Source organism: Vipera ursinii (genome assembly GCF_947247035.1).
Source record: "Vipera ursinii genome assembly, chromosome: Z".
In the NCBI taxonomy this organism is placed as follows: Eukaryota; Metazoa; Chordata; class Lepidosauria; order Squamata; family Viperidae; genus Vipera; species Vipera ursinii.
In genome coordinates this window covers 112,755,274-112,778,750 of record NC_139517.1, presented here as the reverse complement: position 1 = coordinate 112,778,750, position 23,477 = coordinate 112,755,274, and the positions used below count along the sequence as shown (strand labels likewise).

The 23,477-nt window shown below is 35.4% G+C and overlaps 1 protein-coding gene across 6 annotated transcripts in view; it reads left to right on the top strand.

Moving 5' to 3' along the window:
• Nucleotides 1-23,477, top strand: part of PARD3 (par-3 family cell polarity regulator) — a 671,095-nt gene that overhangs the window by 535,309 nt on the left and 112,309 nt on the right. For 4 of the 6 annotated variants that reach the window (XM_083376219.1, XM_083376215.1, XM_083376214.1 and 1 more), the window contains one exon: nucleotides 10,228-10,476. The exons of the other annotated variants lie outside the window; for them this stretch is intronic. In XM_083376219.1, the coding sequence (XP_083232345.1) occupies nucleotides 10,228-10,476 (249 nt within the window). The remainder of the gene's footprint in view (nucleotides 1-10,227; nucleotides 10,477-23,477) is intronic. 6 annotated transcript variants of the gene reach the window in all.

Here is a 23,477-nt window from a genome sequence, read left to right as displayed (position 1 = left end):
GTTTGATACCCATGACCTGAGTTATTCAGTATTGTTGACAGAGGAAACAGTGCAGTAACAAATAGTAGTGGTGATAATGAATCTCCTTGAAATATTCCTCTCTTGATATTAACGTCTCCCAGTCTTTCACCATTGACCTGCAACCATGTCTTTGTTGTGCCATTGATCTTTGCACAAATTTTCTGATGTTTCTACTGACTCCTGTTATTCCTAGGCACTTGATTATCCAGTCATGTGGCAGAGAGTCAAATGCCTTTTTGTAGTCAATCCCTGCTACATTCATGTTGGTCTTCCTTTTCTTGCAGTTTTCCAAGATCATTTTGTCTATTAGGAGTTGATCTTTTGTTCCTCTGCTATTGGGGCGGTTTCCTTTCTGCTCGGGTGGAAAGAGATTGTTTTCAACTAGATGCTGTTGTACTGCATCAGCTACCACACCAGTTAGCAATTTGAAAGTTGTTGGTATGCAGGTAATTGGCCTGTAGTTGCCTGGTGTTGCCCCTTTTGCTGGATTTTTCATTATTAGGTAGGTTTTCCCAGTTGTTAGCCACTGTTAAATTTCTCCTCCTTGTAGTATATTATTGAACTACTTGGCAATGAGTGGGTATATAACAGTTAGATGTTTCAACCAAAACCCATGCAGTTCATCTTCACCTGGTGCTGACCAATTTTTGATCTTCCTTGCTCTTTTTTCTACCATTTTTATTTGCATCCACCTCTTTTAACCAAGCCGCATCCTTGTTGTGTTTCTTTGGGTTATCTCATATCTGCTTCCAGAACTGCACTGTTTCTTCCTTGTCAGGTACTGGCTGATTCATTGCAGTTTCTCCCTTGATGGATTGGTAGAAACATTTCTGATTGGATTGAAATTGGAGGTTCTGCCTATAATTTGCAATTCAAACTTCGTATCTACTGATTTACTTGGCTATAGCTGTTATTTGCTGTGTTATTATTTCCAGTGCTTCCTTGATCTTCCTTGTTTCTAAGTGATATTTCTTGATTAGGTATTCTTTGGTCTTCTTGTTTTTCAGCTTCTTTTCTTTCATCTGTTCTAGCTTTCTTGCATGTGATCTTAACTTGCTGATCTTATTTTCTAGTCTAACCTTCATTTTTGTGGTGCACCGTTTGTTTGTTTTTCTTCTTTGTTGATTTTGCTTCCCAGGTATTGAGTTATAACTGCAGCTGTGCTGTACATTAGTTGGTTCGTTTCTTGCAGTGAATTAGTGCTTATACTTGATATTGCAGTATTTGCATCTTTTAATGCTTGTGCTAGCTCTTTCTTTGGAACAAGCTTCAATGCAGGCAGCCTTATTATGTTGTTTTGGTGCTGTTCTAGATGCTTAGTTATTCTTTGTTTCAATTCTTTTATTTCTTTAGTTAGAGGGCTTTGTTCTTCCTGAGGAAGAGGTGCCTGGTTTCCAAATGAGAACAGTTGTATATCTCTGCTGGATTCCTTCACTGCCAACTCTCCCTGACTTGCCTCTGCATTCTGAATTACTTCTGGCAATGCTTTGATTTCTTTGCCCGGGGTGAACCTTTGCAGTTTGTCCAATTCTGTTTCTGTGAATACTTTATTTCATATTATAAATTGGCATTGATCTGCTAGTCTCTGTTCTGTTATTTCTGATTCTGGGTGTTGTTCTTTCCAGAACTGGTGCATTCATTTTAGATATCCTCTTCTTTGTTGTACTTGATCTGTAATAACAGATCATTATTTCTTTGTTTTCAATTACTGTGTATTTGCGATGGGTAAACACCTTTTCTTCCAGTAGTTCTGCAGCTGCTGGCCCTGGTTGCTCAGCCAACAGTCCTGAGTCCTGTAACCCATTTTTCACCAGATATCCAGGAAGTCCAACATCTAGCGCAGACCTTGTTAACCCAGGTGACATCCCAGCCAGTATGGCATTCTGAAATTTACGTTTCACCATATTTTTGATGGGAGAGACACTCTTTGTCTGATTTCTCTGATGAGACCTGTCAGTATGGTTGATCCTCTGGCATAGCGCTCATCTTCCTCAGAGTACACAAGCCCCACAACCACGTCAAGGTAGTACCTCACTGGGGGTTATTGTTGTCGTCATCATCATCATCACTATCAACATATATTTATATAATGTAATGAAAATATAATGTAAATATACTTTTAGACAAGTATAAAATATTTTAAAAATGTGTTTTAAAGTTGATGTTTCTATTCAGAATCAATCAAAGCCATTTATTAGTATAAGTCAGTCATGGTTAAATTGGCAGGGGCTGTTACTGTTAACTGTTAAAAATAACTCCTTTATCAGTTACTATTTTGGAAGAAAAGTGTAGAGTCTCAATATTAAACTCAAATATTTGTTGCTAGGAAAGGGGTGTACAGGAATTATCTCACACATGTAAATTTCATGTTCTGTGAGAAGCCATTTCTAACCATTTTCATATTAGAACTGTACAGACTGCTTTTGATTTACAACAATTTGTTTGGTGACTGTTCAAAAAAGTGGCATGACCATTTTTCACACTTATGACTGATCCAGCAACCCCATCCATGGTCACGTGATCAAAATTCAGGCATTTGGCAACTGGGATATATTTATGATGGTTGCAGTGTCCTATGATCTTGTGATCTTCTGACAAGCAAATTTAATGGGGAAGCTAGATTCACTTAACACTCAAGTTTTACTAACTTAACTTTTTTATGTGGTTCACTTAACAACAAAGAAAAGTTGTAAAAAGTTGATTAGCAATGGAATTTTGGACTCACTTGTGGTCATAAGGAGAACCTGAAATATATGCAGTGGTGGAATTCAAATAATTTAACAACCAGTTTTCTCTGAAATCACAGAACCCTTTAATAGGCATATGCGTAAAAATTTAGGACAGAGGTGGGGGTGGAGCTGCCCCACGGGCCCTGCTTGGCAACCTCCCCCCTCCTTCAATGACCTGGCTACCTGCCTGCCTCTTCCCTCTCACTCCCCTCCCAAGCTGGACTGCCATGCTATGGAGGATGTACCTTACCCAATTCTCGTCCACCATTTTGTAGCCAGGAGGGAGTGAAGGTGAAAGGCTCTGCCGCCGCTGAGTAACAGCCACATCTATTGCTGGAGGGGCTTCGGTCTCCGCTGCCCCTGTTTTGCCCTGCAGATCACCTGCCTGGCAGCAGCCACCTCCTCCTCCTCCTCTGCCAACTCTCCCATGGCTTGCGCCATGACCAGGGGGCACAAGCCTCCCCTGTCGCCTCCCTCCACTAGCCATGGTATCCCTCCATCACCGCCATGACACACCTGCTTGCACACGCTTCAGACAGCAGACAAGAGCTTTGCTCTTTTTCTCCAGGCCCTTTAAAATTGCTCCCCCCACTCACCCCTTCGCTTTTCTGCCTTAAAATCCAGAGTAGACACTCAGCTAGCTTCTTAATCAGCTGATCAAGAAGAAAACATGTCAGTTCTGGATTTTAAGGCGGAAGAACGAAGGGTGGGGGGACAATTTCAAAGGCCTCCTGGGAAAAAAGAGCAAAGCTTTTTTGCTTGCCGTCTGAAGCAGAGCCGAGGTCAACCCTGCGGGAAACGGATCCGCTCCTCAAGGGCTTTGCAGAATCTCATCGGGGAAGGGGACCCTGACCTTCCTAGCCCAGCTCCAGCTGGAGTAGTTTTCCCGGAGCTTAGTGTCCTTCCATACGAAGTGTCCTTACTTTCCTCCCTTCTGCCAGAAGGAAAGCATCAGAAAATGGGGCTGCCATTTCCAGAATGGAGAAGGGCTGGCCGATGCAGGGCAGCAAGAAAGTGCATGTAAGAAAGTGTGGTGGCGGTGACGGAGGGCTGGTGGGAGGCAGCAGGGGAGCCTTGTGCAGATTTATCGTAACCGGTTCACCGAACTCAACAAAAAATTAAATATCGAACCAGTGCCAATTGGCTGAATCCCACCGCTGAATATATGTAATGAAAACTATTACATATTGATACATATGCACGTGTTGATATTTTTTCTCTTTATTCTTGTTATAAACAAAGAATGGCTGTTTATGGCTGATACTTATTAAACCTATTTAAGACTGATATCTAAGTAGCAATATTTTGTGATTTGAATGCTAAAGAACTATGGCAACATCAAAATATAATGGTTTCCTTAAGGAAGACTTTTAAAAAGAGAGTTGAAAAGTACACCAACAATGTTCTAAACAATTGTTATTTTTATTTTGCACAGATAATTCCTTTTAGTTAAACAACTTAAAACAAAATATGTGTATAATGTAGGAGTGTGTTTTTCATTATTTGTCTTTTATGTCTTACTTTAGAATATATAGCATTTAATTGGCAATAAATAGCTCCAGCACAATATGCAAGCCTCAATGGCATTATCTGCAGAAAGAGTTAGATATTGAACCTTTTGCATCAGTCTTTAGAAGCTAAAGACAGTGTGTATATACAAAATAGCAATGTCCTTTGGCATTTGTTGTTTTAAAACACTATTGCATTTTGTGTTCCTGTTCAATAGGTTTCATGTGTTGAAATGTGTATTTCTCTGTGCTGTTCACAATTCCCAAACCAGAAGGGGGCGCTCCACACACTAGTTTTGCAGTAGATCTTTTACATTCCTTCCATAATAATGGAAGCAGAAGCTGAAATATTCCAATTGGAATGTCTATCGTAATTCACAGATTGAAAGGAATGACTGAAATAAATACTCAATTTTTTATTTACTAAATAAGACCCTTCATTTTTAAGTATAATGTGAATGCTCAATTTATATTTGAAAAGATGTTGAAAATTATTTTAAAAATAATAGGAGTCTACTAATGATGTGGTGCTATCAAAATAATCAAACTCTTTAACAGAAAAGTGATAAACAAAAAAGTTCTACTTTGGTAGGAGAAATAGTGCTGAGTAATTTTTTTAAAAAATATTTAACCTCTTCTGAAAGTCTCATTACTGACCAATTATTTAGCCTTAGTCCTTTGGGCATGCACGCACACAAGACACAAACAAGCATAAATTGAACTTAGTTGTTTCGATCTCCCATTCTCAGCTGGGTTTGTGAGAGATTTCTAGGAATTGAATAAGGGATTATAATGGAAAAATATCGTTGTTTATTCATGCATCACACAATGCCAGCTAATTTTTGATTTTTATGCAGGGATTTTCTGAGACCTGAAAATTATTCCAAAGATTCATCCAGAGTAAAAAAATAATTAGAGAGGTTGGTTTAGGCTAGGTAAATATATGAATGCAAATGTGCTGCTTTATAAAGCCTTAGTAAGACCACACTTAAAATACTCCCATCTAGTTTTAGTCACCATATTATATGAAAAGATGTAGAGACTCTGGAAAAAGTGCAGAAAAGAGCAACAAAAATGACTAGGGGGCTAGAAGATAAAACATATAAAGAATGGTTGCTGGGATTGGGCATGTCCAGTCTAGTGAAAAGAAGGGCTAGGGGTGACGTGATAGTACTCTTCCAATATTTGAGGGGCTGCCACAAAGAAGAGAAGGTCAGCCTATTTTCCAAAGCACCAGGAGGCAAGACCAGAAGCAATGAACAAAAAGTAATCAAGAAGAGATCCAACCTAAGGAGAAATTTCTTAACAGTGAGAACAATTAACCAGTAGAACATCCTGCCTTCAGAAGTTATGTATGCTTCATCACTTTTAAGAATAGAGTAGACAGCCACTTGTCTGGAATGGTATAGGGACTCCTACTTGAGCAGAAGGTTGGACTAGAAGAGCTCTGTTGAAAGAAAAATATTCATCAGGGTCCAGTCCAAGCTGGGAATAAACAAAATGGAGGCTGTTTGGAACGAAGGTTCTTTATTGACTTGCAGAACCAGACAGAAATGTGGCTCTGGAGCAGCTGACCACATGGTGCTGGGAGTGGTGGGTTTTTATATACCTTCTTGGGCTTTTGTGTTTGGGGAGTTGTTCCTGTTCCTGTGGCATGAACTTTGATCTGAGGTTCAGTGTGCCCTTGGTATTCTGATGGTGGTGGGTTAATCCTATTCTGTCCTAAAGGTCATCTTCTGCTTCTTTGGGGCTGTGGCTGATGGCTATGTCCTGTGTTGGATTTTTGAGTGAGGAGTTGCTGGTTCTAATTCTATCACTCTAATATTGTTAGCTATCAAATATTGCTGCAAGGGATTTCAAAAGATCCTTTCTTAAATGGGTTTCTGCAGGTACTATTTGCTCATGAATGGGGCTGAATGGGATTATCAGATCTGCATTTCTACAGAGCTGGCCTGCTAGTTTCTGTTTGGGGCTACTAAGAAAACTGGGCCTGCTTTTCTGCCTTTAAGATCCTTTGGAGAAATATAATATTCTGCCTTTTTAATATCCCCAAAATACTTCCTTCTCTGGGAGGGGCTGACTTCCCACACCTTCAAGGTCTCTTCAGACTCTTTGTTGACAGGCAGTAAAGGCCAATTCTGTTATTCTGCCTGTATATATACATATGCTATTACTTATGTATTATGCAATTACCTAAGTGACAGTGGTAATAGCTGAAAAGCTACTGCGAACTAAGCCTTAAACAGGCTTAGAAATACATGGCCTATTGGCTAGATTGGGAAGTGAAAAGAACCTCCTAGAAGGAAGCAATTGATGCTAAGAAAGCTAGTAAGAATCATGCTTAAGACCTGGGAAACGTAATGAGATATAAACAAATACAAACATACAGGTAATTTGTTTTGAAGATTTGATCATATTCTGTGCCTGTTCTCCTGTGATTGGAAGTCCCTGTATTTCTCAGTAATAATACAATCATTCTTCATATTTCTTCAGTTCCATTCAAACTCCAATCTTTTTTTCTTTAGCAGAGTATACTAATGAATAGAAATGTTACAACAATAATAGAAGTCTTGTGTTTTTTCTGCATCATGCATCATCCATTTTAATTAGAGGAAAGAGTAGTGAGTATAGTGACAAGAGTGTGGAATTAAAATCATTAATTGATGTCAAGCTGAAGAGAGGCTGCTAACATGAATTTAGTGACAGCAGGAAGGAAATTAACCTTATTACTTTATTTAGAGCATCCGTTTATTTAATATTTTGTCTATGTAAATGCAAAGTGTTTTATTTATGACAATGGCAAAGGACAAATAATTCATTAAACTGAATATTTATTATTTCAAAGCAATGAATCTTAGAAATTATACATTTTGAAAACATACATTAAAGTTGAGAGATACATAACTTAATGTGCTTATTTTTTTTATTTTCCAAATGATAAGGGTTAACACTGATTCAGTTTTTTTAGTTGCTTTATATATGAAGGAAACCATGTGATGCAGATATACATCAAATGACTCTTCCTCTTATTATAACACGAATAGTAACAAATAGCTAGCTAACATCTTTATTCTAGTTTTATGTATAGAGGTAAAAGAGAATGCTGATTATGTTCAGTGTCAGTGAAAATTGAAGAACAACTAATAATTAATGCAAGGAATACTTCTTAAAAAAAAAGACAATAGTACTGCTTTTCAGATAGTTGCTGAGCCAAGATGTCATCATAAAAGAATAGAATTCTGTCTGTCAACAAAAGCCATCTGGAACTATGAAAGTATCAAATGAAATCAAGAGCATCAGCAGCGAGACGCCTTGTGTATTTGTAGAATGTTCAAGGAATTGGAGTTCATTTAGGGATTTCTCAGTCTGGGAAATCTGCATTTAATTTCTGTGAAGCAAAATATTTTCATAGTTTTTATGGTCTAGATAAGAGTTGATAGTAGAAGGAAATCTACTGTAGTTGTTAAACTACTGAAATTTAAAGGATGAAATTTGCTGAATTCATTCAACATACATTAATTAAAAATTGTGACCCCAAAGTATAAGCAAACATCTTGATCTTCTAGGCTGTGAACCCAGCCCTTGATTTATGGAGAGAGCAGTGTAGCCTAGTAACTTGAGAAGGAATCTATCTGGGACATAGATTTGTTGTGAGACAACACTTTGTAGCTAGATGTGGAAAAAATGGAATAGAGTCAAATAGGAATAGTAAAGGATTTAAGGAAAATTGTCACAGTACCAGGGATTAATTTAATGATAGTTTGGCTAGTAACCAAGAAAGATGCATTAAACAATTTGACCTGTCTTGAAATAGGGTAAAAATGGCCATCCATCAACATTAATAGACAATTTCAGTGAATCAAAGGATTATCTAGTTGCCTTTCCTTTAGTCATAATGTTTACTGACCAATTATTTATTTATTTATTTATTTATTTATTATTTAAACTTGTATACCGCCCTATTCCCGTAGGACTCAGGGCGGTTTACAGGGAAAAATTAAAAATACATACATACAAAGTTAAAATCGATTAAAACTAAAATTAAATTAAGTCCCTGAATTTAAAATAAAACCCGATTAATAAATAATTAAAACCCCTCAGTCTGGGCCAGAATTAATTTTATACAAATCAGAAAGGAGCCAAGTTTGAGAACTCTCCTGATGACAGACATACGTGGGGAAATCCATACTGTATAAATCTCAGCTCTTCTCAATACCTTAACTGATATCCTTTTTTCCTACAAGAAAATAATTGTAAAACATGATTACGCCTATAGTTGTATATTAAGGTTTTGGAAGGAATTAAAACAAAGATGTTTTGATTTCCCAAACTATTTTGAAGAGAACCTTTAAGCACATTACACTATACAAATCCATTTTTATACAATTTAGATAGAGAATAATCTACAGTTTATAATTTTGACATTCAGTTAAAACTGCTACATACGACCATACAAAGTTTTATATTAGTATAATATTATAGTGAGATAATTTTAATTTGATATTTGATAATTTCCATGAGCAGACCTAGAGCCACTCAATGTTGGACTTTGCTTATATTTTTATCATATCTCTTTGGGCAGGAATCTTCTTTTTTCTTGCAATTTAATCCTGTATCTGAATTGATGACTTTGTGTTTTACCTAACTGTTTTTTTTCATATAAAATACAGATAGCTGGTTAGTTCTGCTCTGTTTTATGAAATTACATCATTATGCATCTAGATATAAACTGAGCAATCTATGATAAGACTATTTGCATGATAAAAATGCATTTATAATTTTTTGTGATACCCAGTGTGTAAACTTTATGTGTATGTGCTTGCATGCATATTCACACACACTTTCCACATACCTTGGAACATACCTGATGTTATCCATGAATTATAGGACTATAGATTTAACATTTTAAAAATGTTTTCCATGAAGACGTTACTAATGCTAGAATCTGTAGCCTCCAGTTTAAAAAAAACACATGTATGAGTTAGTGAAAAATGCCAATAGTGTGTAATAAGAAAGTTATTCTGCGTTCTTGTTCTTATTCCTTGAAGATATGCCCATATGATACATACTGTTGAAAATATCTTCAGCTTTATACATATTTTCAAGGAATAACAACAAGAATACAGAACTTTGACCATCCAGCCTAAAATAGATAGTTATTGAAAGGAAATTTCAGTGTTTCTAGACACAGTGTTATTATCTTAATTAGTCTTCAAATTATATTTATATAATTGCAATACACAATTACTACAATCAATTATTTCATTATAGGTGACATTCAATAACATGTTTATATGATCAATGAATGAGTGACACTGTTTTCCATGATTCAGTTGAAAATTGTCTATGTAAAGAGATCAATATAATTGGAATTGGAATTCTTGATAAAAACCATATAGGGCAGCTGAAAGATTTGAAAGAATCTGAATGGTTAAAGAACAGAATTAGAGTAAATATAAAATAAAGTTATAAGCATATCCTTTTAATAAAATGATTGTGGCAACCATAGAGATACAGTGTGATATAGTGTGGAATACATAATGATGTAAACAGAAATGATTAATAATTACTATGTGAAATGGTCTCAAAGCTCTTATAACATTATGATTCATGTCCACATAGCATGGGAAAAATATTCAAGGGTACTTGCACTAAAGCAGTCTAGTTAAAAAAATATTATATTCAGTAACCCAATGGCTTGTTTAGTTATAATTATGCAAGGTAATATTGATATATTATATGCAAATCTGTGTAACTGGCAAAACATCTATCATGTCTATTATATTAAGTTTTCTGATAATTTTTAAGCAGTAAGGAGCTGCACTGCAAAACCCCAATGCATTTCAATACTTAAGTATTTTATCCTTAAAGCTGTTTTTTTTTCAATTTAAATTTTAGTTACCCATGAATTACAATTATTTTTTCACCCTATTTTCAAACTTATTTCTAGCCTTATTTCTCATTTCCAGAATACAAGCCAAGACCCGAGAGTTTCGTGAAAGACAAGCCCGTGAACGAGATTATGTCGAGATCCATGATTTAAACAGGACTTATGTATGTGATGCTGACTCAATGTATGCTGGAATTCCTTCATATTCCCCCATGAGTAGCAGCACAATTAGCAGTAGACCACAGAGCCCAGGGGAAGCATCGACAATAGAAGCATTATATGCCCAAGTAAAGAAAGGACGCAATTCAAAGTCTTCACCTGCAGACAGGTAGGCACCAAATCAGACTTCAGTCAATATTCTGCTTCCAATGTCTGGTTTGTAAATTTTCATTATTATTCTTGGCTATGGGAGGTGACTGTTTGTCAGCTGTAAAGCCAGAACTACATTTTATTAATGGATTTTTAAAAGCCTTTATAGGGAAAGATATTGAATTTACACAAATCAAGTCATAATGGAATGAGCAGTATGATCTTTTCAGTTGATTTTAACACAGCTCATTATCTTCTGGAAGTGCTTTTAGATTCAAATTGTGCTATTTAGCATAATTCAGGTTAAAGTCACATTTGGCTCAGCCTCTGCTAATTCAGCATCAGACATCCTAGAAATATACTGAGGTGTTTATGAGCATTTTTGTTATTGATTTTCTGGAAGGTGTTGGAATCTGTATTGGTTCCAGAATTGGTTAGGCATTTCTTTGGTCATCAGAACTAGGAATCAACAGGCACAAACTAAGAATCATTGTCAGCCCTTTGGCTGCTTCACCCATTTTAAATTAAAAAGTTTGGAACTTGAATCAGGATTATTCTTAGAACACATAATGCCCAGTTTAATATGTTGGTCTTTTTAACTCTAATAATGTACTGCTGACTGGCAATCTTCTCTGATTTAATTTGATGTATGTTTTTAGATTGTTTGCCCTACTAACAGAACACAAAATTCTGGAGATAAATTTTCTATCTTGGCTGGTGAAATATTAAACTGAAATGTTAAGATGACAAATTCCTAAATGGTTTTTTTATTATTAGCCTTTTATTATTTCTAGTATCAGAAGCATTAGGCCTATATAAGTTGCAATTGTATTAATCTTTGACTGGGTTCCAATCTGATTGGTCACATTTGGTCACCCTGAGCATTTGGTTTGATCCAACATGGTTCTTATTACACTCGTCCTTAAAAAAAGATCATCATATGATTGTGATGTATCTAAGAAATAAATAAAAGAGAAAAGAGAATACACTTTGATAACTCAGAATTTTCAGTGTTGGAATTGTAGCTTATGAATCAGGAGAGCATCTATAAGTGGGAAAAAGATAATCTAGGATGAAATGCAAAAAAAAAATTAAGTTCCAAAAAAGAGTGGAAAAATATGAAAAATTAAGAAGGAGCTAAAGAATCTGCTGTTACAGCTTTGAAAGAAATTGAAAGTCTGTTCTCATCTGCCGTGCTGGAGGTTGTCCACTTATGTAGTTGAGAGGTAAAAATGTATGTTTTACATGCCCAAAGTTCTCAATTCACTCCTAGATTTCCAGTGAAAGATTAATAGTGATAGGAAAACGTCTAACACTTCGAATAACTATTTTTATTGATAGTTATATGAGCCAGTGGCCTTGTGGCATAAAATGAATTTATATTATTATGAGATTAAGACAAACTGTTTACTCTGCTCAGTATCTAGTCTTTGGAGGGGAAATGACATTATTTCTTATTAATGTATTAGAATATCATTCCAAATATTCTGTACACAAAATCAGTTGACAATAATATTTTCCAAAATCCAAACCTGTATTCAGCCTTTCATGGCCAACATTATTCTGCTTTCTTTTTCTATTATTCTTGATGTAAAAAGGCACAAAGGCACCACTCACCAAGTAAGGGGTTATAATGTTTAATGCAGAGCACAGTATTCTAGAGACATGTTTAACATTGTATTGGTGATGACATTTGGACCAAAGATAACTTTCAAGATTTTCATCTCAACAAAACAAAAGGGAATTCTATGCAGATCTCTACACCTTTCCAAATTTCCAACTGTTGTCCTATGTGAGTGACAACACATATTTAGTTTATTTTATTATGTATGCATTGCATCATTTCAGTAGTGGTTCTAGTGGTTCCAAAAATTCAGAAGACCTTTTAAAATACTTTTGGGAGGACCTCCCCTAATACCACATGAGGATGGGAAAAGGGAAATAGAGAGCTGGATGGAATTATTTTTTTCTTCTGTCATACCAAATAATTTCTAGGGAGTTACATTCTTGTAGCAAATATTTTTATAAAGCCTAAGAAATGACTATGTGGGCCTGGTTTCATTTTTTTTCCTTTTAGATAACAGTGATATTACATAACGTGATATACATATACCATCTTTTGTGTCTCTCTGTGTGTATGTGTGTGTGTGTGATCTAACATATAGAGATAATTCCATGAAAAGACAGCTGCTAATGGACATTTACAGGCTGTTGCTATGACATCACTTCCCACCAAATAGTGCATTGTCTTCAAAAGGAATTGAAAGGAAAGAGGCATTGTGCTGCTTAAGACTTAATGGCTTCAAAATAGTAGGCTAGAATCCCACAGCTTACACTGGACACTATAATAGAAAAGTAAATAACATAATCATGGGGTTTTTTGCATTCACTATGCCATTGAGGATACCCGTTAGGAAAAAAACTTGTTGATGAAATGGTTCCTCTTCCATTAAAAGTGGAATCAAGTTGTATCTCACAAAAACTCAACTGAAAAAAAGAATGGTTAAGAAGGATAGAGAGGGAGAAAATCCATCTTATTTATTTTTAATGCACATATGATATTGATTGACATAAAAAGTGACTGGTTAATTTTGTGTTAATTTTATTTGCAGTTTAATACAATTTCTGAAAGGAATATGATTTTGTATAATTTAGAAAACCACTAGGAAAGAAGTATGAGATTTGTTCTGAAATGTTTTTAAGAAAAGGAATTTTAATAATATAAAATAATATTTTATGAGTATATGATTATATCATTTGAAGTTTCAGTCATATCATATTTTTAAGGTCTAAGAGTAATTCATTGCATATATTCTAAGCTTTTTTTCAAAATACCTTAGGCTGAAAGATATGAAGAAATAACAATTTTTCTGCAGGTGCTAAAAAGAAATTAATTTCTTCCAGAAACAGACAGGTTTGACATTTGGAAGCATAGAGTTAGAAGGAATCATTTAGGCCAATCAGTCCAACCTTAGCTCAATTCAGAAAGTCAAAGTACATAAAGCTTATTTCAGCACTGTGGTAATGCACAGATTCCCAAATGGAAAAATGTCCTTGAGCTGAGTTGGATATTCGTCTGTAAATTCCTACAAAGTACGTTAACAGGATAGGTAGTTTTCTCTCAGAATAATTAAAGTGAAAGTTTTATCAATTAGTTAATGTTACCTTGTTTCTTCAGAGCTTTGGAAGTAGATCACAAATGCAGTTCAAAGACTACTGGTCCCCCAACTATCTTAAATGAAGTCTAGACAAGCTGTCTGAATCAATCCACTTTCTTTCCTTTAAGAACAATGCTTGACTTGAATGATGAAACAAGCATAGTTAACATATATAAATATAACAATAAAATGCATACAATTGTCTGTATGTTACCTGATTTTGCAGCACTATTGTAGTTGTTCCAGCAAGTTTATACTTATCATTTGAACTTTAAACATTGGATGCCAGGAAAAGCCCTTCTACTTGGATTTAATTGTAATAAGTAAAAAATCTGAAGCTTTTCTGGTCTTGAGAGAAGCAAGAATACATAGCAGTTGATTAGAAAAAGTATTATTGGAAATACAGCTAATCATATGCATCAGCCTTCCATTTTCTTGAAGAAATTAGAATTTTCAGTTGATTTAAACTTATTTCACATGCACTTTAGGGCTTTTGTATATTATTTTTTCCTGCTGTATGCATCATGCACCAGTAACCTCTCGATCTATTCCCTGTATAGATTGATAAGACCTGTTTGCTATTCCATAAACTCAGTGTAAGGGGAAAAACTAGTACCTCTAACTTTAATGGTCTTAGGTTACTACCTACTCTTCTGCCAATATGGATGCAATAAAAATCCACTTTTAATATAAATTCATGAGGATTTATGCAGAGCCCCTAGTGTGAGGTATATTTGCTTTCACCCTATTCATTGGGTTATGATTTTTGAGGGGCTGGAAAAAGAAATCATAAAAAGTTTCATTTAAATGTCTTTGAGTCTTCATAACAGAAGTAAGAGCTGATGGGACAGCAAGATCATCTCTAGAAACATTTTCAGCTGTGGGATTTATTGTTTATTTGTTTTGTTGTTTTGTGTTTTAAAAGAGTTCATTTTATAATTGAAGACAAGACAACTGTTGGTTTGTTTTTAGTTTTTTAAACCTATTCTTTAAGAGATACTGTAAATGGGAAAATGTATGAAGAGATAAGAGAGGAATGGTTTTCCCAGAGCAGGTTTAAAAACAGGAAAAGATGGGGGGGGGGGCTCTGACATGAAGGATAGCCTACAAATGGAATAACGGAAAATCATTTAACAATCATCCTTTGTTTTAAGCTAACAATCACTCAGTTCATTTTACAAATATTTTATTCAAGTGCAGCAGCTATCAGCAGTATGCAAGAGGAGGTCTGTCAAATACAATTTGTTTTTAAGAAGTGAGTCAGAATTTGTCATTCTTAATGGATGCAGTGTTGTGGTTGGTGTGCAGAAAAGAGAAAACCACGATGTGGAAGAAAGCAGGATTTGTTTTTCCTCAGATTTAGTAATATAGTTTTTTTAATCTAAAACACAAGATCTGGGTGCAAAGGGATAAATAATTTGTATTTGAATTTATCTAGCTGTAAATTCGAAAGTCTGGGCTGTAGAAAGACACAGTTCTCCTGAAAAAATATATGTGCACACAATTTGAGAATGTTTGTGAAAACTGGGGATTTCTGTGAACATTTTACTCTATCTTCTAGGAAACCAGTTTCTGTAGAACTTTAATTTTTCATCCCTAACTACTAACTCAGGTTGGAGAGGAATATATAATTTCTATGTTTAGATTTCTTTTTGGTCGGCCCCGAGGCCTCTCGTTTGTGGAGTTCCTCGGGATTCGGTCCTCTCCCCTCTTGTTCAACATCTATATGAAGCCGCTGGGTGAGATCATTCGTGGTTTTGGGGTGGGGTATCATCAGTACGCTGATGATACCCAGCTTTTTCTCTCCATCCTGAACCAACCCAGTGATGCCCTCAATGTCCCATTGCCTGGAGGCGGTCTGGGTCTGGATGGGGAGAAACAGGCTTCAACTTAATCCCGCCAAGACTGAGTAGCTGTGCATACCGGCATATCGGATTAACCAGTCTATTCCATCATTAATTATGGGGGGTGAGGTGTTACCCCCCATAGATAGGGCCCGCAACTTGGGCATCCTCCTGGACTCACGGCTCAGTTTGGAAGATCATATAGGAGCCGTGGCCAGGGGGGCTTTTGCCCAGGTTCGCCTGGTGTGCCAGTTGCGGCCCTATCTGGACTGAGACGTCCTACATACAGTCACTCATGCGCTTGTGACCTCCCGGATAGACTACTGAAATGCTCTCTACATGGGGCTGCCCTTGAGGACCACTCGGAGGCTTCAGCTGGTGCAGAATGCAGCCGCGCGAGTTGTGATGGGGGTTTCCCGATACTCCCATGTAACGCCTCTTCTCCGCGAGCTGCATTGGCTTCCAGTTGCCCTCCAGGTGAGATTCAAGGTCCTGGTGATGACCTATAGAGCCCTAAATGGCATGGGTTCAGACTATCTTTGGGAGCACCTGCTGCCAGCATCAACTTCCTATTGTCCTGTGCGCTCCCACAGGGAGGGCCTCCTCAGGGTGCCGCCGGTCAGGGAGTTCCGGCTGGCAGCCCCCAGGGGGAGAGCGTTCTCGGTGGGTGCGCCTGCCCTTTGGAATCAGCTTCCTGTGGAACTCCGGATGGCCCCCAACCTTCGCTCGTTTCGCCGGGACCTAAAAACTTGGCTATTTGAGCTTGCCGGCCTGGACTGAGGGTTTTGGGTTAAGGTTTTAATTTTAATTATTTTGGGGCTACTTAATTAAATTTTATTTTAACCTGTATATATTGTACTGTTTTAATTTGCCATGTAAACCGCCCTGAGTCCCTCGAGAAAAGGGCAGTATATAAATAAATAAATAAATAAATAAATAAATAAATAAATAAATAAAATTTTGACCTGTGATGCTAAATCTCTCCAGTTAAAATAACCCTAAAATCATATGGGCTTATTCAAAGTTGTGTCAGTTTTGCAAACAATTCACCTTTCAGTGTTCAATGTTAGGAGAGTTATGAGATTACTTGCTTGCCTTATTTATAGTCCACTTTTCTCTTGTTAAATTAAATATATACAGGTGGTTCTCAACTTACAATCACAATGAAGTCCAACATTTCTGTTGCTGACAGTTATTAAGTGAGTTTTGCCCCATTTTACAATCTTTCCTTTCACAATTGTTAAATAAATCACTTTAATTAAATTAGTAACACAGTTGTAAAATGAAACTGGCTCCCCATTGACTTTGCTTGTCAGATGTTTTCCAAAGATGCATGTCTCCGGGACACTGCAACTGTCATAAATATGAGCCAGTTGCCAAGTGTCTGAATTTTGATGATGTGATCATGGGTATGCTGCAACTGTTCTAAGTGTGAAAAATGGTCATAAGTCACTTTTTTCAGTGCCATTGTATGTTCGAACTGTCACTAAACAAAAAATTATTGAGAACTACCTGTTCATTAAATTTTCTGAGACATACACTCAACCATAGTATAGTGTGTGGGTTGTTTCATTTTAAATAAAATATTCTGAAAAGATACAAAAAGGAATTTTCTTTTCTGATTGATTTTACAAGCCATTGTTACAGATGAAACTTATGATAACATATATATTAAATTTTATTTCTGTGATTTCCCTTATAGATGTATGTTTATAAAAGCCAAAGGCAGTGTCATCTTGGCAAATGGGAGAAAGAATATGTTTCAGAATTATTTCACTTGCCCCCCAAAATATTCTGTTTTCTGACGTATTTCACAATTCACTCAGACAGCACGTAATCTTTAGACCTTACCATTTGAATGAATCAGAAATATGAATCTGAACTATTCAGACAGATGTATTTATGTATCCACCATCTGCTACATGAGCCCCTGCAGGTGTAATGGGAGGTCACCCAGAAAAGTACATGTGAAGGAAGCTTAGAAATATAAACATATGCCACCATTCTTGAAACAGATGAATGCTTGTCAAAAATGGCATCAGTTCATTTAAGTTGTGTTAATTGAGGAGATGTGATTTAATCAGAAAGGCTTATTCATGTTTCATCAATAATCATTCTTAATATTTCATCAAAACTGGCTGATTTGCAGACAACCTTCTAGTCTTTGATTCATTATAACCGCAGACATAATTTAATCTTCCCTGCTTCTTCCTTTGCTCATGCTCTCTTTCATCTCCATGACACTGTTAAAATGTTTCTAACTTTCAAAAATTGCTAATTGATCTGAAGTATTAAACGCTGTATTTAAGGCTCCAATCTCTTTTTTACGGAGGCATTTGTTCGTAGAATTTTATTTGACAACAAATTTGAATATCATTATTAGAACAGATAGTGTGTAATTTCCCCCTGTGTATAAAATTAAAAATAACTGGTATTTTAATGTTTATTTGTTGCTATGTAGTCTATATAGAAAATAGTCCATTGTTTATAGATTCAAGGTGACATAAGAAAATCTATTTCATGCGTGAAAGTTGTTTTCACTTGTTATTCAAGGTGCTTTCTGATACCAAACAAAAGTGTGAGTGAATTCCCTGCAGAGTTCACAGTTTCAAATTAGATAGATTCTGGAGGATATGGGAATAAAAGAATATTGAAGAACAAGTAAAAGTAAAAAGAATGGAAATGAAATTCAGAAGGGTCCTTGGTTCTCTCTGAACTTGGTTGTTTTCTTGCAGACATTTCATTATCCAAATTACGTTGAAATACCCGTAATTTCAACCTTGAGCTACAAATATTCTCCTTATTGGATAAAGTTCTATCTTTATGTCTTCATTGTCTGTAGTTCTAACAGTTTTAGATCTTCAAAAGAACTAACAAAAGTAGTCAACATAACTCAAAACCTTGTATTTATTTTCAGTTTTATCTTCTCAACAGGACAAGTATCCAGAAAAAAAAAAAGGAATTATATTCTGTTTCTTCCCCTACAAAAACTCTGTTAAGACATTCCCAAGATGTCAAGGAAATTTATAAATATGTACCAACCATTAGTAACAACATCACTGATGTACCTTTCTACTAATTTTGCTATCAGAAGTTTTACTCTTTCAAACATAACTGAAGATATCCTAGAAATGTGTTATAATGCTTTGAATAGTCAATGAGTGTTCAGTTTTGGATCCTTCTAGAGAAAAGTTAGCACAATTCTTAATTGATTGGTTGGAATAATAGGAGTTATAGTCTCATCAGAAATTGGGAGGTCTGGTTCCTTTCCACAGATGGGTATATATTTTAATAGGTACTATAAATAGATATTATTTCAGTGAGTTTTTTTATAGTTTCTTGGGAAAATAAGTGGTGATGGGGAAACAAGCTTCCAGATATTGGGAAAATACAGTAGTTAGGAGGATATATTGATGTAGTCTTAAAAGCAATCCTTATTTGCAATTTTGGGTTTCTATATTTTTATATGTATGATTCAAGAAAAAGATTTTTATATAATTTCAACTCACATTTATGAAGCAAATGGAAATTTTGGAGGGAAAAAGAAGAGAATCTTGTACCTAGAAAAATACAACATGATGAAACCTTGATGAAATGATGATGAAATAAATAATAAATGAATAAAATAAGATACACACACACAGACACACACAAATGAAAATTCTGCTTCACAATTTGAGTCACTTGTTTTGAGACACATTGAGAGATTCCAGTATAGAAATTATGCCATTTGTTTATTATTGTGGTAGATCTGCAATAACTGGAATTTGGACTTACCCCTCTGTGAGTTGTATGTCTTTTAGGACTATAAAATAAAAGATCTCTGAATTTTATAATGACCCAAGGTGGGCAGAATTCACTCATAACACTAAAGTCATTATTTCAACTATGGTTTATATAGCAAGTTATTATGGCTTTTTTTACAGATGGCATTAAACTACTGTATAAGCAACATTTTACAGACCACAATGTTTGATTTTGTGCATATCAGAAGCCAAATTTCAGAGAACTATCTTAGTGTGAGATGGAAGCCTTTAGTGGCTCCTCAAAACTTAAAAGAGTTGTTGAAATTGAGGTTTTGTCTAGGGTACAACAGAATTATTTTGCATGCTTCTTGAGTCAGAACTGCTGTGTTCTGTTTGTCGTACAACTAGTATAATCCAATGCTTATATACTTTCTTGAAGAATATTTTCTTATATAACCCAATGGTAAGTCAATGGTCATCAAAATACGTTTCTATCAGTAGCATGTTTAATTCAACAAACGATATTTAGAAATTCTGTTGAGTATATAATCAGGCATTTGGGATTTTTTTTCCTTTTTTTAACAAAGGTAACATAATTGTCAGCAAGTTTGCTGTGCTTCTTCAAAAACATTTGGCGAGCAGAGTTGCTACTATGTTAGACATGCATATGTTTGGTTTAAAGCAAACTTATCTTTTTCAATTAGTCTGCATGACAGTCCACCCTAGATATCATCTGAATTTTGACAAATATTCTCTGAAAAGCTTCATTCATATAGTCATAGCTTATATTCTGTAACCCTTGAAATTGCTTTGAATAGAATGAATTTCATTAAATGTCATTTAGCTGTGTATCAGGATTTCATAGGACAATAGATAAAACTGAGTAATGGATAATTTTGCTTCACTAGACAAATCTTTGATTACATACATGTTCAAATTATTTTCACATATGTATATATTGCCAAAGGAGAAAGTTGATTTGTACATGATTCTCAGCAAATGGCACAGCATTGTGAAGTTTCATAGTTTTGGAATGAGGAAAAGAGAAAAAGAAACAAAGTCATGCTGACTTTCCTTAGTCCTGCTGTGTTGAAGGATAAGGAAGAAGGAAATTAGTCATTTATTTCCTCCTTCCCTCTTCCAGACCACATAGTCTGGCATGCATGAATGGGGAACAGGTACTTTGGGTAATGAACCATAAAGTATCTGTGAACTTTTTCATCTCTATTGCATGATGTGTACACCTTTGACCCCCACGGATAGCTCTGAGAATGTAAAAATTAAGTAGATTTCCCTTAACCCAACACTAAACTACTCTTTGATGGTTATTTGTGTTTGTGTCTGTATGTTTGTTTTAACCCAAGGAAATTATAAGTAGGCGTACAATTAACAATTGTCACTAAGAAGATAGTTGTTGGGTAGATTAGTGCTGCATGCTTCAAAAATTTGTTAACTAAGCTTTAGGAAAAGAGAGGAAGGGAGGGGAAAAATTATAGTTACTGGTATTTATCAAAGCACAACATAATAAAAAGGTAATGCTAATAATCATTTTGCCACATAAGTACTCTTTTAATGTAATTACTTTCTGGTTAAAAAGAAGCTGTAATACTGCAATGTAAGCTGTTATCTTAGAAGAACTGCTTATTGTACATATAGGAAATTGTTTCATATTAGAATGCAAAAGATATCTATGATTTTTTTTTGAATGCTGTAATAAAGTAACTTAAGAAAGTCCACCAAGGAAAGTTTCCTAATCCTTCTCACTATAGCACTCACTCTTTTGTACTCCAGAAAAAGAGTCCTTCTAACTAATTTGAGACAAATCTTCCAGAAAATGTAGTATTGCTCCAAATTAGAATATTTTGATTCTCAAATAGTATCCCATAAACCTCTTGATATTTACAGTGGCTCTCCACTCCTCCAGGAAAACTGCTGAGTCAGTTTTAAGAAATTTTCAAGTATGTTCAGTATCATTATTGATTCACAGTAATAGCAATTTGCTATAAATTTAAACTTTGTTGATGTAAAAGATTATTTTATGTGGCTACATGAGTGGCATTTAAATCTAGAAGTTCTAGTTCTGTTTCGTGCAAAACCTACAAGCTGTTAAATATTGGAAGGTTGTATTAAAATATAGAATATGAAATATTACTCTTCTGGCTCTTTGAGTAATTCAAATTACAAGCCGAACAATCTCCACCAGTAAATAATCTCCTTGTGTGGCATTGTTACCAAAGGTTACTGACGTACTTCATTTCCTCTTGTGTGTTTGTGTGTGTGTGTGTTTAGAGAAAGCTAGTTTGGCAATTTTTCTCCTATTGGTTCTTCCATTGTTTATGTAAAATGCAAAAGAGAACTGGAGAAATTAAATGGGCATTATATATCTTTATTATATTGCATGTGTAGTCTCACCAAGCACAGTTTAAATGCAGGTTAAAGTTTATTGTGTAATTTAATAATTTTAACTTCCATTTATAACAGTGAGAAATTTCTGGCAGTGTGATACAGTGCAGTTGAGTACTTCTAAAGCAGGCATGTCAAACTGCGTGCCCGCGGGCCGGATGTGTCATACCAAAATCGCGCCTACCTCATTGCCGGCAATGGGGAAAAAGTCGTGATACGTCGTGCGACATCACGTGACGTCACGAGTTAGACATGCCTGTTCTAAGGAATCTGAAATTTCTGCATTCTGATTTAGCCATTAAACTCAAGAGTACCCATTTTAACAAGCTTACAAAACATTTAGAAAAGTTGCTCATTCTACCATAACTTGGATTTATTATTAATGTTCTTGCTTTGATTATGTGTTCAGAACAACATTGACCCTATTTGTTGTATGATTCTCAGCTGTCAGAATGAATGCCAGGAAGTAGACCACGGCTATGTGGAGTTAAGGACCAGCTAAGCTATTTTTTGGAGAGGAAAACTTATATGTAATAAGCACATTTTTTTTCATGCATACTGATTGCTTACCAGTGTATCAACAATATTTAGCTTTGTGACTTTGTTTTTCATCACAGTTTTATTCCCCCAGGACAAAACACTAAAGACAATGAAGAACTATCTACTGATTCTTCTGCCACTCTGTTTCAGCCTTTGTTCTTTCCCATTAGAGCAATTAAAACAAAGATGACACAGCAGGACAAGCAATATATGTTATTTAGATTCTTGCAGTTTGGTCACATTTGTTGCGCTGTGTCTATGAGACTGTTGCAAAAGTTGATTAAGAAAATTAATGACAAGAAACAAGAGAAGAGAGCAAAGCAAAATGAGGAAAAGTTAAGTCTCTGGAAGACATTCATTGTCTAAAAACTACAGAAATACCTTCTAGAGCTAAAATTCTTCAGCTGTGAAAAGTCTGAAATTTATTGTTTTCAAAAATAAAATCTAAAAACAATGTTACCTCTGGTGGTCTGAAGCACCAGGGGTTCTTACTCATCTAAATGCTTACAAAATACATTTATACCATTTTGTTTTCAAGATCCCAGAAGCAAACGGTGAACATTACAAAGGTCAGATTTTGGACACTTGAAAGGAGGGATGTTAAGAAATAAGTTGTGTGCTAAAATATTTCTTTATAGCAACCATTTTCCGATTCTGAGGGCTTGGATTTGCTGTTCCTTAAAAACCTTAGAATCTTGAAAAAGTGTGAGAAAACTTGGTGTGTGTGTGTGTTTAAAGATAAAAGTGTGAGATAAGAAACTCTGGGAAAAATAAACAAGTTTAAGAATCAGAAAGGAAAATATTCCAGAGCTATTGTCCCATTCAGCCTTTTAGTTTCAGTCATAGGTCATGGAAGGGTCATTTGGATGCTGTATGTTTAACCCTTATAGAAATACTTAAGGGAAAACCAAGCCTCTTTGAACTCCCTTGTTTTCTAACAGGCTTTTCTCTTTTTTTGGCAGGGTTATCAAATGGCTCTTTATTTTAAATCTAGTTTGTTTATTTCTGTATTATCTTACTTAATTCTTCTGATATACTCTTCTGGGATTATACACCTCTACCAATATAGTCTTCCTGACCAGACATCATTGCAAATCTTTATTCTTCTTTATTTCTTCTGATAAAGAAGAAATAATGGGATGCTCTGCAGATGTTTAGGACTATCTTTAAACCCCAACAAGCAATAAAATCTCATTCAGATCAAGTTCTTTCATACCACTATACCAGCAGTACTCTTACTGGTGTAGAAATTTACACAAAGATGCACATACATATAACAAAATGATTTTTAATACTGTTTATTACAATTGTATTTGCATATGGTTGCAA